Source organism: Panthera tigris, chromosome E1 (genome assembly GCF_018350195.1).
Source record: "Panthera tigris isolate Pti1 chromosome E1, P.tigris_Pti1_mat1.1, whole genome shotgun sequence".
Lineage (NCBI taxonomy): Eukaryota > Metazoa > Chordata > Mammalia > Carnivora > Felidae > Panthera > Panthera tigris.
In genome coordinates this window covers 29,491,753-29,506,436 of record NC_056673.1, presented here as the reverse complement: position 1 = coordinate 29,506,436, position 14,684 = coordinate 29,491,753, and the positions used below count along the sequence as shown (strand labels likewise).

Here is a 14,684-nt window from a genome sequence, read left to right as displayed (position 1 = left end):
TATGATTGAGTTATTATTACTGTTATGAATGGTACACAACTGATCAAAATAACATAAAACATCACACATTTTGGTACATAATTATTAAACAGGGAAAATAAAATGGACATGGAAACATCTATTAACGAAATGGAGCTGCCTTTTTTTTTTTTTATTTGTTAGGTCAAGTCTTTCTGGATGAATATTGCTAAATGAGACAGGGCTCCACATTGATTCTAGATCAATTTTTTTTGTTTTTATAGATGTAAAATCCTGAGAAAACTTGTTCATTTATATAAGTGGGTAAGACTAGAAGGGCTTGGTGCCTGGGTGGCTCAGTTGGCTGAACGTCTGACTTGGGCTCAGGTCATGATCTCACTGTTCTTGAGGTCGAGCCCTGCATAGGGCTCTCTGCTGTCAGCACAGAGCCTGCTTTGGATCCTCTCTCTGCCCCTCCCCGGCTCACACATGCATGCACTCTCTTTCCCCCCTCTCAGAAATAATAAATAAACATTAAAAAAAAAAAAAAAAGAATAGAAGGCCTTATGTCGTTGGCAATGTCAGCCAGTTGTTTAAACTCCTTCCACGTTACATGCTAAAGTTTCCTAGAGATCTTCCTTTAAAATTTTTTTTCAGGGGTACCTGGGTGGCTCAAGCCATTAAATTAAGCATCCACCTTCGGCTCAGGTCATGATTTCGCGTTTGTGAGTTTGAGCCCCGCATCAGGCTCTGTGCTGACAGCTTCTCAGAGCCTGGAGCCTGCTCCAGATTCTGTTGTCTCCCTCTCTCTTTGTCCTTCTCCCACTCAAAATCTCTCTCTCTCTCTCTCTCTCTTCCTGAAAAATAAAGAAAAACACTTAAAAAATTTATTTTCAGTACTCCATCAGCCAACAATTCAATTATGTTGCATAATGTTAAAAACAAAGAATTGGGAATCACCTGACATCCAAAAGGAGCGTTTGCCCAGTCGCTAGAGTCATTCACTTTCTCAATATTTGGGAAGCTCCATTGAGACTTAAGGGATGACTACACCACTTAATCTTACATTTAGAGGTGCTTGGTTTATGGAGCTAAATGAGATGAAATGGGCAAAAAATGAGAATTGTAATCAAAGACTTGAATATTCATGGGTAGAGAGATAGTGGACGTTTGAACTGTTACAGATTTACTAGCAATTTAATTTGATAGTCGAAATCAATTATGTTTATAAGCACTCATTTGACTGAATTGAAAGAGAGTATCAATATCTAAGAGAAAGGAGTTGATCCCAATAGAAAGAAGCCGTTTTCTCAAGGTCAGGGCATTACTAGATTTTATGTATCAATGATTGCTGCCTTGTCCATTATTTACTGTAGAATGCACTACAGTTCTCCCTAAAGTTAATCTAAATTTAATAAACCTGGTACAAATAAATAACCAAGTATAGTAGGTGCCAGTAAGGCTACATAGATGGAGGCAGGAGAGAGAAAAAGATACTTTTACTTTGGAGAACAGAAACAGTGCCATCACATTCTCAGGCAATCAGCTTTAGGAAGAAGTTCAAGTGGGGGCGCCTGGGTGGCTCAGTCTGTTGAGTGTCCAACTCTTGATTTCAGCTCAGGTCATGACCTCACAGTTCTTGGGTTTGAGCCCCGTGTCAGGCTCTGTGGTGACAGTGCACAGCCAACTTGGGATCCTCTCTCTCTGTCCCTCCCTCTTTCTGTCTCCTACAAAATAAATAAATAAGTAAACATTAAAAAAAAAAAAGATTCACAGATGAGAAAGAAAAGATTAGTGAACTTGAAGACACAGTAATAGGAGCTATCTTAAGTGAGACACAGAGGGGCACTTGTGGCTCAGTCAGTTAAGCATCAGGTCATGATCTCACAGCTTGTGGGTTCCATCCCCGTGTCAGGCTCTGTGCTGACAGCCCCAAGTTCAGAGCTTGTAACCTGGAGCCTGCTTTGCCTCTCCCCCGCTTTCACTCTGTCTCTCTCTCAAAAATAAATAAGCATCAACAACTTTTTTTTTTTTTTAATGCTGAAAGAAAAATACTGTGACCTTGAAACTCTTTACCCCGTGAAATTGTCTTTAAAAAATGAAAGTGAGTGGTGTCTGGGTGGTTCAGTGAGTTAAGCGTCTGACTTCAGCTCAGGTCAGGATCTCATGGTTCAGGAGTTTGAGCCCCACATCAAGCTGTCTGCTGGCACCACAGAGCCCACTTTGGTTGCTTTTTTTAAAAAAAATTTTTAATGTTTATTTATTTTTGAGAGAGACAGAGAGAGAGAAAGTGCAAGAGGTGGTGGGACAGAGAGAGAGGGAGACACAGAATCCAAAGCAGGCTCCAGGCTCTGAGCTGTCAGCACAGAGCCCGACATGGGGCTCAAACTCACAAACCGCGAGATCATGACCTGAGCCAAAGTCGGACACTTAACCAGCTGAGCCACCCAGGTACCCCAGCACAGAGCCCACTTGGGATCCTCTGGCTCCCTCTTTCTCTGCCCCTCTCTGGCTTGTGCTCCCTCTCTCTCTCTCTCTCTCTTTCTCTGTCATAAATAAATAAATAAATAAATAAATAAATAAATATTTTAAAAAATGCAGAATCTCGGGGCGCCTGGGTGGCTCAGTTGGTTAATCGTCTGACTCTTGATTTTGGCTCAGGCCATGATCTCACAGGTCACTGGAATCTAGCCCTGCATTAGGCTCTGCACTGACAGCCCAGAGTCTGCTTGGGATTCTCTCTTTCCCTTTCTCTCTGACCCTCCCCCTGTCTCATTCTCTCTCTCTCTCTCTCTCTCTCTCAAAAGAAATAAACTTAAAAAGAAAAAAAAAAGGAAGAAGTTCAAGTGAAAAAAAGAGATGTATAATCTGATTCTCTTAAAACCACGCAGTCTTGTTTCACCTTAGAAAGTGTTTGGGTAAAAAAAAAAAAGAAAAAAGAAAAAAAATCAGATATAAATCCAGAAGCCAGTTTAAAAAAAGAAAAGAAAGTGTTTGGGTACTCTTCAGCACTTACTTGCCCCCAGTTTGAAGACTGCTACTCCAAAAGTGAAAAGGTACTTAAGCAGCAGGTGGCTTTTAAGTCCTTGCATGACTATTCTTGTTTCCTTCCTGGAGATAGTCAAATGTCACCATTCTCTCTACTATGGGAACCAGGCGTGATGACAAAGGGTCGACACTACACTGCAATTCTAAGAGTCAGATCTAACCTTAGCTATAATCCAATTGAATCTAATGTAATCTAAGAGTCTGAAACAAAGTATTAAATTATTTTAATAAGGCTGGGTGGTAGGTACCCAATTCTGTGTGCTTATCCGTATTTTGCCATGTTCGTGACTACAAAAATTTATAGAAAGGACCTATTCTTTTTTCAAATTACCCTTTAGAAGTTTCTAAACAGTTGTCTAAATTATAAATTCAGATACCCTTTGACCTGGCAATTCCACACCTAGGCATTTATCCTACAGATAGACTAATACTATGTGCAAAGGCTCCTGCGTCATGTTTGCTGAAACGTTGTAAAAACAAACAACAAGAAACAAATAGTCATCGACGGGGATTTAATTGAATAAAATTAGTGTACGTCCAATGGTTGTATAGAATTCCGCTGTATCAAAATGTATTCAGTTAAACCCCTATTGAGGTAGTTCCAAATACATTGCCATGGAAATGTGCCTAGGATATAATGAAAGGGCAAGGAGCAGAGAAGTATATATTTTATGTTTCTATTTGCTTTCCTTTTTCAAATTAAGTTTTTTTAGTATGAGATAATTATAGAGTCACATGCTGTTGTAGAAAATAGTACAGGGAGATCCATGTGACCTTTGCCCCAGTGATAACCAGGACATTGACATTGATACAATCAAAGTACAGAGCAATTCCATCATCACAATGATCTTTCCTGTTGCTCTGTTACAGCCACTGCAAGGCTTTCCATTTCTATGATTTTGTCATTTCAAGAATGCTAGGGGCGCCTGGGTGGCTCAGTCGGTTAAGCATCTGACTTCAGATCTCATGGTTCGTGAGTTCCAGCCCCGAGTCAGGCTCTGTGTTGACACCTTGGAGCCTGGAGCCTGCTTCAGATTCTGTGTCTCCCTCTCTCTGCACCTCCCCTGCTCGCATTCTGTCTCTCTCTCTCTCAAAAATAAATAAACATTGAAAAAGAAATTAAAGAATGTTATAGGAGAGGGGCGCCTGGGTGGCTCAGTAGGTTAAGTGTCTGACTTTGGCTCAGGTCACCATCTCAGGGCTTGGCTCCTGAGTCTCCCTCTCTCTCTGCCCTTCCCACACTAGCACATGGCATGTACTTTCTCTCTCTCTCTCTCTCTCAAAAATAAATAATACACATTTTTTGAAGAAGTATGTTATATGAGTGAAATCATAAAGTATGTAACCTTTTGGTGTTGGCTTCCATTCCCCCTCAGCAGAACTCTCTGGAGATTCATCCAGGTTGTTGTGTGTGTCCACAGTTTGTTCCCTATTATGGTTGAATAGCATTCCATGGCATGGACGAACCAGTTGGTTTAACCATTTGGGTTGAAGGCCTGTTGGCTCTGTTCAAGGTCATTTGGGTCGTTTCTAGTTTGGGGTTATTACAAATAAAGCTCCTATAAACATTTATTTACAGATTTCTTTTTTTTTTTAATGGGAGCATAAGTCTTTATTTCTCTGGGATAAATGCCCAGGACTACAATTGCTGGGTCATATGATAGTTGCATGGTTAGTTTTTTAAGAAATTGCCCAACTGTTTTTCAGAGTAGCTGAACTATTTTGTATTCCCACTTGCCATGTATGAAGTGATTCAGTGTCTCCATACCCTGGCCACCCTTTGGCATTGTTGTGTTTTTCATTTCTACCTTTCTGATAGATATGTAGTGGTTTCTCATGGTTTTAATTTGCATTTCCCTAATGGCTAATCGTGTTAGACACATTTCCCTCTACTTATTTGCTATCTTCTTCTGTGAAATATCCCTTCAAGTCTCTTACCCATGTTCTGTGTGGATTGCGTGCTTTTTCTACTGTTGAATTTTGAGAGATCTTCATATATTCTAAATACTTCTACTACTATTCTGTTAGATGTGGTGTTTGCAAATATTTTCTCCCACTCTGTAGTTTGTCTCATCATTCTTTTAACAGGGCTTTCCATAAAGCAATAGTTTTCCAAATTAATGAGGTCCAGTTTCTCAGTTTTTCCTTTTGTGAGTCATGTTCTTGGTATCCTTTGATAACCTAGTAACTCTTTGCCTGGCACCATGTCCCAAATTTTCTCTTCTCCCCCGCCCCACAAACTCTTATATTGTGCATTGAAGTCTGTGGTCCATTTTGCGTTATTTTTTTGTATAAGATGTGAGACTTATATTGAGGTCCCTTTTCTTTGCCTCTGGATAGCCAATTGCTCTAACACCATTTGTTGAAAAGGCTATGTTTCCTCCATTGAATTGTTTTTGAACTGTTGACGCTGAGGACACAGGTCACCCCAAGATGGGCCACTTTGACATGAAGATTATTTTGAGTCAAAGGCAAATGAGACCCTATGGGCTCAAGAGAAAATTTGCCCCTCCCTTAACTACATAGAAGAATCTAAGTTGGGGGTCTTTCCCAGAATAAGGGTTATTAGCAGGGACCAACTTTATCTGAGGGACCCATCTGTATGGTGGGGCGCTGCCCCACCTAATTACCCCACCTAATTACCTTCTATCTGTTCTTCTTCTTATGGCTCTTATTCTTTCCTCTGAAGTGCCAGACCCTTACCCCTTTCTCCTCGGTTCAGGATGACATATGTACCTCATTTTGCTTGTCTCTGGAATTTCCATGTCTGTGTGGATTCCCCGTATGTGTGCTGTTACGTTTGATTTTCTCCTGTTAATCTGCATGTATATCTAGCTGTATATCAGCTAGAAGGACCTTTGAAGGGGCAAGAATTCTCACTCCCCCAAAAAACCTTTGTCAAAAATCAGCTGGGGGGCAGCGCAGAGCCTGATGTGGGGCTTAAACCCACAAACCCATGAGACTGTGACCTAAGCCAAAATCAAAAGTTGGACCTTTAACTAACTGAACCACCCAGGTGCCCCCTAAGGTTTTATTTTTAAGTATTCTCTACACCCTAGGTGGGACTCAAACCCACAACCCTGAGATGGAGGGTCACAAGCTCTACTGACTGAGCCAGCCAGGTACCCCAGGAATGTGATCTTTAATAGCCAAATTAGAATTTCCTGGTAAGCTCTAGTTAAGTAATCTATGTGATAACTCGCTTCCCCCACCCCAAGAAAAGCCTTGCCTGAAACAATCCTTTCTTTTCTTTTGTTCGTAGCTTCCTTGTCCAGAGGTTTCTGCCTACAAAAGCCTTCCATTTTGTATAGCTCCTTGGATCCCCTTTCTTTCTGCTAGACGGTATGCTACCAGATTCATGTATCATTGAATACAGCCAACAAGATCTTTAAAATTTCTTTCAGTTGAAGGATGCCTGGATGGCTCAGTTGGAGGAATGTGGGACCCTTGAACTTGGGGTCATGAGTTTGAGCTCCGTATGGGGTGTAGAGGTTACTTAAATAAATAAAACTTAAAAAAAAAAAAAAACTTACTCAGTTGAATTTTACTGGTTCAACACACCTATATACATTACCATTACTTCAGGAAATTACCTTATGTTCCTTCCCTGTCAATGTCTGAGGTTTTATCCCCCAGGGGGCAGCCATAGTTTCTAGTTGATTTTACACCATTGTTTTATCAGGCAGTTGCCTGGCCCTTACCTGTATCTCCATACCATATAAGCCCATCCCGTGCTTAAAAGTTATATAATAATGTTTGTCGACTTTTATGCAATAGTTATCACTTCTATTTTATTTTAGAGAAATAATCCCAAATATGAAAAATACCATATGGAAAAATATATTTACTATAGCTTTATTTTTACAATGAAAACATGAAACCCTGTAATGGTTAAGAGTATTTAAAGCTCTGGTGACAGAGACCGACTTGGAAGCTTTATTATTTTTTTTAATGCTTTAAAAAAATTTTTTTCTTTAGAGAGAGAGAAAGCACCCATGAGCAGGGGAGAGGGGCAGAGAGAGAGAGAGAGAGAGAGAGAGAGAACCTTAAGCAGACCCCATGCTCAGTGAGGAGCCTGATATGGGGTTCAGTCTCATGAACCTCGAGATCATGACCTGAGCCAAAATCAAGAGTTGGATGCTCAACTGACTGAGCCACCCAAGCGTCCCCAATTTGGAAGCTTTAGATAAGGAAAAGCTTAAAATAATGTTTGTAACACAGTTATTTCTGTTTGACTAAGGGTGTAACTTGGATGTGTATCTTTCTAACGCTCCTCTACGGGCTTATCCCCAATACCCTCATAATGGCATTTTACACATTCCCGGAGCACCCCTGAGAACCCAGTTGCCTAATTCTTTTCTCTGGCCCAAATCTCAGTGGGCTTGCCCTTCACTGGCAGGACTGTCATTCCACAACGATGCAGATAAAAACATCTGTCCACTTAAGACAGGCAGGGGGAGAGGGATGCAGAGGGGAGCAGGAAAAGGAGTTGTCACCTGGACTTTGTTTTTGTTTTGTTTTCTGTCAAGTGAACGTTTGAAATAGAATATATGGCAGCAGCCTTACTCTCATACTGTCCTTGTATTACCCTGTTTCCTAGCTCTACGAGGTGAGTTATTCAGTATACTCAGAGAAAAAAACAAAAAAACAAAAAAACCTTTTCACACACACACACACACACACACACACACACACGAAACAATCCTACCATTCTTTTCCTCCTTTCCCCTTCCCAAACCTGTAATTCCCTCTCTTAAATGACTGTTGTGGGGTGCCCAGGGTTTCAGTCCACGAAGCAACCAACTTTTGATTTCCACTCAGGTCATGATGTCACAGTTTGTGAGTTCGAGCCCCACATCTGGCTCTGCACTGACCGCAGGGAGCCTGCTTGAGATTATCCCTCTCTCTCTGCCCCTCCTCCACTCTCACACTCTCTCTCTCAAAAATAAATAAACATTATAAATAAATAAACTTAAAAAAATAAAGTTGGCTTAAAAATTAGAAAAATAAAATGACTTGTGAAGACAATGTTAACACAGAATGATACTATTGACAAATTAGCAACACAGGAAAAAACAATAATTTTTTTTATTATTGCACTTAAAACGAAGACTAGAGAAAAATATATCCCAATGCCAACAATGGTTTGTTTCGTAGGATCTAATTTTTTTTTAATTTCCAAAATGTTCATAATATATGTAACTTTATAGTCAAAATAACTTTAAAGATAAGTCTATGAAAATGGAATCGCAGTTTTCAACGACCAGCGGGTTCAAGCATCATGTGTTCGGAGGTAGATGCACTAGCTTTTGAAATGTCAGCCCTGTTGCTGGGGAGGGAAGAGATGAGCGGGGCAGAAAGGACGGTTCTCGCCATTTCTTCGCAGCGTCTCAGTCCTGTCCCACGACCCAAGTCAAACAAATGTATTAAACGCCTCAACCCCTCTGATCCGTCCCCAAAACGGCAAAGGAGGTCGCGGTGGGGCAGACAGACAGAGCACCTAGACCGCCACTGCCTGGCTCGCGGTCGGGAGGCCCAGCAGAGTGCCGGCGGGACACTAGCAGCCGCGAGCCGCTCAGGCCCCGCCCACGTCCCGCCCACGCCCCAGGCCCCGCCCACGCCTCAGGGCCCGCCCAGGCCCCGGTCGGAGCCAGGTCCCACCCACTGCCGTCACGTGGTGGGGCTCAGGGTTTTCAGCCTCGGGCTGGTGTCGCCGCGCCGTATTCGCCATGGAGCTGGTGCCGAGGACCTCTCCCGTGGTGCTGCTGCTGCTCTTGCTGCTGGGCCTGAGTACCGGTAGGTTCGGGAAGAAAGTGCACCAGAGGCCGGTGCATCCTTCTCCAGGGATGAGAGTCTGTTAGTGGGTTTGTGCTTTTTAGAGCAAATGCCTTTCCCCGTTTCTACCTTCCGTGATCAAACTGCTTTAGGACCTAGCTCTTTTTTTCTTTAAGATAAAATACTAAGTGCTTTTAATACCCCTTCCTGGCTCTGAATAGTCTGGTGCTCCTCTCTTCCCTACGCCTAGGTAGGAGCAATTGTGCAAATTACTTGAGTTGGGGAAACTGCTGGTGGGTGAGGTTACCACGATCCTAAATCCACCTCCCTTTTCCTGCCGTGATTGGCTGCTAAGTGGGATTATGGGGACTTTTTCTTTTGAGCTGAAACATGCGGTCCAAAGGACTCTGAAAAGTCCTACCTCGAATGGGACGTTTCATTGAGGTAAGGGCTTTTTCTCTCTACTTGATCCGTACAGACAGGATAAGATCTCCCTTCACTGCGATTCTTTTTGACAAAAACAAATTCGTGTTTAACAGGATGACTTGGAAATTGATTTTCAGTCTTTCAGCAAAATGTCTTGTGGTCTGAATCCGGATCTGGGAACTGGAACTGGCCGCAAACTTGCCTTGTGACTCGAGGCGGGTTGCTCCACATTCCTCCTCTTCCCTTGTGTAACTGGGGATACTCTGGCCCTTCAGCTTGGGTCTGGAAAATGTTGTCAAATAGGTTGTCCATCCCCTCCCCCCCCCCCCCAAATTTTAACAGTGTTCACTGCCAAGAAAGGGAGGAGTGCCAGCCATTAAGTCAAAAGGGACCCAGGCCGTATCTGTTACTTTCCAGGAGGTAGTGTGATCTTCTATCACCCGTACCTCAAATCTTACAGCCACATCTATGATCTAGCCATTCTGTTCTGCCCCTCAAGCCACTTTCTGGTTTTCTTAATCAGTTACAAAACCCGTTTGTCTCCTCATCTACTCCCTTCTTTTCTTTTTGAGACCAGTTTTTGTTATTTTCCTTGTCACAGGGGCTTGGAATTTAAGAAAAGAGGAAGTGGAAGGCAGGAAACGCCCATCATCGAGGGTCACCTCTCATCATCTTTGCACATTATTGGCCTTTTTTTTTTTTCTCCACCCTCAGAGGGTATTTGAGAAAAACAACTGTAACTTGAGAGTTGTTACTTTAGCAAAGGTGACATAGAAAATGTGCATAACTTACTCTTTTCTGATACCTATTTTGCAGATGCTACAAAGATAACTAAGGAAAATTGGAGCTGCGGGATTGAAGGATGTACATGTATATATATGGCTTTTAATCTATGGAATATCTTTCTTTTGCTATTTGGAAAGCCAGACTGCCTTCCCGAAAAGTGATGCTGTGTGCACTCTGGCCAACAGTGCTGAGGGCCGGTCTCCAGCCTCCTTGTGGACATTGAGCACCCGCCATTATTTTGTTTATCAAATAAGCGAAGATTTTTTTAGTGACCTCATATTGCTTTACTTTTCATGTATGAATATTAGTGATGTTAACCCTTTTTAAGTTTATTTATTTTGAGAGAGAGGTGGGGTGGGTGCAGGGAAGGGGTAGGGTAGAGAGAGAGGGAGAGAGAGAGGATCCCAAGCAAGCTCCAAGCTGTCAGTGTAGAGCCTGACTCCGGGCCCAAACCCGCTAACCATGAGGTGGAGCTGAAATCAAGAGTCAGAGGCTTAACCAGCTGAACTACCCAGGCGCCCCAGGATCTTCCTGTTTTCAATTTACCTACGCAATGGGGCGCCTGGGTAGCTCAGTCAGTTAAGCGTTTGTCTCTGCTTCTCAAAAAATAAAATAAAAACGTTAAAAAAAGTAAAAAAAAAAAAAATTGATCTACACAAGTAAAGAAAATTGCTGTTGTGCATATTTGTCACAGATCTGTCTTTGTTTGCCTTTTAATTTAATTTTATTATTCTTTTTTTTAATATTTATTTTCTTTTTGGGAGACAGACAGAGTGCAAGCAAGGGAGGGGTAGAGAGAGAGACAGATACAGAATCTGAAGCAGGCTCCAGGCTCTGAGCTGTCAGCACACAGCCCCACATGGGGCTCGAACCCACCAAGCACAGGATCGTGACCTGGGCCAAAGTCGGACACCCAACCGACTGAGCCACCCAGGTGCCCCGATTTTATTTTTGATGTACATAAATTTTATTGTACAGAAAATGTAACAAGTTCCTGTCCTCAACTCTGTTGATAGTTTTCTTTATATCTGTGGGGTATGCTTACATCATTTCCCCATCCAGAGATCAGAAAAACATTCAATTATATTTTCATATTATTTTTAATATCGAAATTTTAGAATTGAAATACTTTATCCACTTGAAATTTATTTTGGTTTAGAGTGTTAAGTAAGGACCTACATTTGTGGGGGCACCTGGGTGGCTCAGTCAGTTAAACGTCCGACTCTTGGTTTCACTTCGGGTCATGATCTCACAGTTCTTGAATTCCAGTGCCTTGACTGGCTCTGCATGGACAGCACTGGGCCTGCTTGGGATTTTCTCTCTCCCTCTCTCTTTCTCTGCCCCTCCCCAGCTTGCTCTCTCTGTCTGTCTCTCTCTCAAAAAGTAAATAAACATAAAATTTTTTTTTAAAAAGGACTTAGATTTTTTTTTTTTTCCTTCACAAAAGCTAACAGTTGCCCCAATATAATATAGTGACTCTTGGTCTCTCTAATTTGGGATACCTCTTTAATAATACATTAAAAGAGATACAAAAGCTAGCATCTTGCATTTTGAGATTTTTTCCTTTTTTCCCCAAAATGTAAATCTCTCTCTCTTTTTAAAACAGAATTGTGGGGGTGCCTGGGTGGCTCAGTTGGTGAAGTGACTTCGGCTCAGGTCATGATCTCGAGGTTCATGAGTTCAAGCCCCGCATCAGGCTCTTCGCTATCAGTGCAGAGCCTGCTTGGGATTTTCTCTCTCTCTTCCCCTACCCCACTTGTGTTCTCTCTGTCTCTATCTTAAAATAAATAAAATAAAGTTAAAAAAAAAATAAGAAAAAACAGAATTGTAAAAGTGTTCATGCCTACTGTTAAAAATTCAAATATTACAGACGGTGCAGAGGAAAAAGTGAAAGCCCCCAATCTCCTCTGCCACTATTAAGTTTGGTTTCTTTTTTTCACAACTGAAGTGTCTTTTCCTTATCTCCCCACTATATTAGAGTGAGTACGTTGCCAAAAATATAAACCACATCATCTCTAGCTTAGCATGGCCATCTCTACAGCCTTGGAATTTACCTGGATGGTTGACCTTCTTCAGGAAAATCACGTTGTGCTTCTGTTTTAGGAGCAGTCATTGACTGGCCCGCAGAGGAAGGAAAGGAAGTGTGGGATTATGTGACTGTCCGCAAGGATGCCCACATGTTCTGGTGGCTCTATTATGCAACTAACCCCTGCAAGAACTTCTCAGAACTCCCTCTGGTCATGTGGCTTCAGGTAAAAGTGGCCTGGCTGCCTGGCCTGGTTTTCCCCTCTTACCACTTTGCCAGCTCGTAAAAGCTCAGGGGGGAAGGACTGATCTGGGGTGGGGGGGGGTCCTGGCTGGGGGCGGGGATTTGGTGTCCTCCTGAGGCAGGCAAAGACAATGGTATGCTAAGAGGCCAAATCAGAGAGAGAGCCTTTGCAGAGGTCTTTTTATATTGAGCCCAGTCAAGGGACGCCTGGGTGGCTCAGTCAGTTAAGTGTCCGACTTCAGCTCAGGTCATGATCTCACGGTTCGTGAGTTCGTGCCCCATGTCGGGCTCTGTGCTGACAGCTCGGAGCCTGGAGCCTGAATTCTGTCTCCCTCTCTCTCTGCCCCTCCCCCACTCATATTCTGTCTCTCCCTCTCTCTCTCAAAAATAAATAAACATTATATTGAGTCCAGTCAGTGGTAGGATGCCTTAGCAGAAGCTCCTGTAGACCCCTGTGACTAAATGCTGACAGGTGTTCGGAAAGGTTCCCGAGCAGCCCTTTCTCTCTGTCTCTTCTCCCAGTCCTTCCTAGACCCTAACTCCTTGCCCCCAGAAAAGCCCCCTTTTGAAAGGACTCAGCCTTTTGTATCTTAGAATTCAATGTTGGGTCCTATCCTCCCTGAGTGTGTTTGGGTTTTAATCTTGAGCTCTGATTGTAGGATGGAAGGCTGGGAACCGGTTGGAGGCAGCTTTGGGGGGCAGGCAGAGGATCCTCTCTTGCATTCCTAAAATATTTGCCTAGAGGTGGCCCACACCCACCTGGAAGACCAGCCTTTAGGGAGGGGTTGACGAACACAGTTTTGCTTCAGCTTCTGGAAACTGGCGGTATGGCCCAGATTGGGTTCCAGGTTGCGCACCAGTAAATAGGGTGTCAGGGTACTCCTCTCCATGGGATGCACGTGTCACTTCCTCCCAAAATGTCAGTATTCACGAGCACCCTGCTGGTGCCCTGGGCTTGGCCTCCTCAGCTAGCCCTGGTGGACTCTCCTGATGAGACAGAGTGCAGGTGAGCCCTGTGCGGGAAGGGGGCGTTATCACAACTGTCTCCTTTGAGTGCTGGAGGTGAGGCCTGGCCCGAGGGTGCAGATGTAAAAGTGTCTGAGAAGAAGATGCCACGGGTGTATCCCAGGGCCCTTCTGTCCACCCAGGGCTGCGGTAGGTAGAGATGCTGCAGGGTTCCGTTTTTGGGCTTTGGTTTTTGTTTGTTTGTTTGTTTATTATTTTTTTTAATTAAAAAAAAATTATTTATTTTTGAGAGAGAGAGAGACAGGCAGACAGAGTGTGAGCGGGTGAGGGGCAGAGAGAGAGGGAGACTTAGAACCAGAAGCTCCAGACCCCAAGCTGTCAGCACACAGCCTGACACTGGGCTCGAACCCATGAACTGCGAGATCATGACCTGAGCCTAAGTCAGGTGCCCCACCATTAGAGCCATCCAGGCGCCCCTGGGCTTTGTTTTTTAATCTGAGGGATTTTTAAGGTTTTTCAACTTTTTCTTCATCAGCAGGACTCTTACCACCGTCAAGTGAAAGCTTCTATACGGAGCCCAAGTGGAAAGCAGAAGGGCTGGAGTGTAGGCCGGGTCCTACCCTGGCCGCCTTCCCTTTGTCACATGCTCGCCCCTCAAGCACCTTCTGGGCTCTCAGGAATTTAAAAACCATTGAATTTCAGAAGTTGCAAAACCTTCCTATTGTTTTATCTGGATTAGTTGCCAACATTTTATTTTATTTTATTTTATTATTTTTTTAATGTATGTTTGTTTGTTTATTTATTTATTTTTAAGTATTTATTTTTGGGAGAGAGAGTGCAAACAGGGAGGGACAGAGAGAGGGGGAGACACAGAATCTGAAGCCGGCTCCAGGCTCTGAGCTGTCAGCACAGAGCCCGATGCGGGGCTCAAACTCACGGACCGTGAGATCATGACCTCAGCTGAAGTCAGCCACTTAACTGACTGAGCCATCCAGGCACCCCGATGTTTATTTATTTTTGAGAGAGAGAGAGAGAGAGAGAGAGAGAGCGCATGAGTGGGGAAAGGGCAAAGAGAGAGGGAGACACAGAATCCGAAGCAGGCTCCAGGTTCCGAGCTGTCAACGCAGACCCCAAGGCGGGGCTAGAACTCATAAGCTGTGAGATCATGACCTGAGCTGAAGTCGGATGCTCAACTGACAATGCCCCGGCACTGAGCTCTGCTCACAGTCCTGCCCTGCCATTGGCCCTGGATGCACACAGTATTGAGTCCTTCCTGCCCTGGGACTTCTACATTTACTAAATTATATCCCAGGATCCACATGATCAAACTGCCCTTCAGTCTGCGTCCCTTGTTGGTCTGCAGGGACAGAGGAGAGGTGGTGGGGTGAGGAGTCACAGGGCCCCAGGTCCAGTCCTGGCAAAATGGACCCCTAATTGCCATGTCCCTTACCTGGGC

The 14,684-nt window shown here is 43.6% G+C and overlaps 1 protein-coding gene across 1 annotated transcript in view; it reads left to right on the top strand.

Annotated features, from left to right (window-relative positions):
* Nucleotides 1-8,695: 8,695 nt before the first annotated feature.
* The window catches only part of SCPEP1 (serine carboxypeptidase 1), a 31,837-nt gene continuing 25,848 nt past the window's right edge, over nt 8,696-14,684 (top strand). Inside the window, exons 1-2 of the mRNA XM_007086706.2 lie at nt 8,696-8,802; nt 12,097-12,245. Coding sequence (XP_007086768.2) covers nt 8,736-8,802; nt 12,097-12,245 — 216 coding nt within the window. The 5' untranslated portion in view covers nt 8,696-8,735. The remainder of the gene's footprint in view (nt 8,803-12,096; nt 12,246-14,684) is intronic.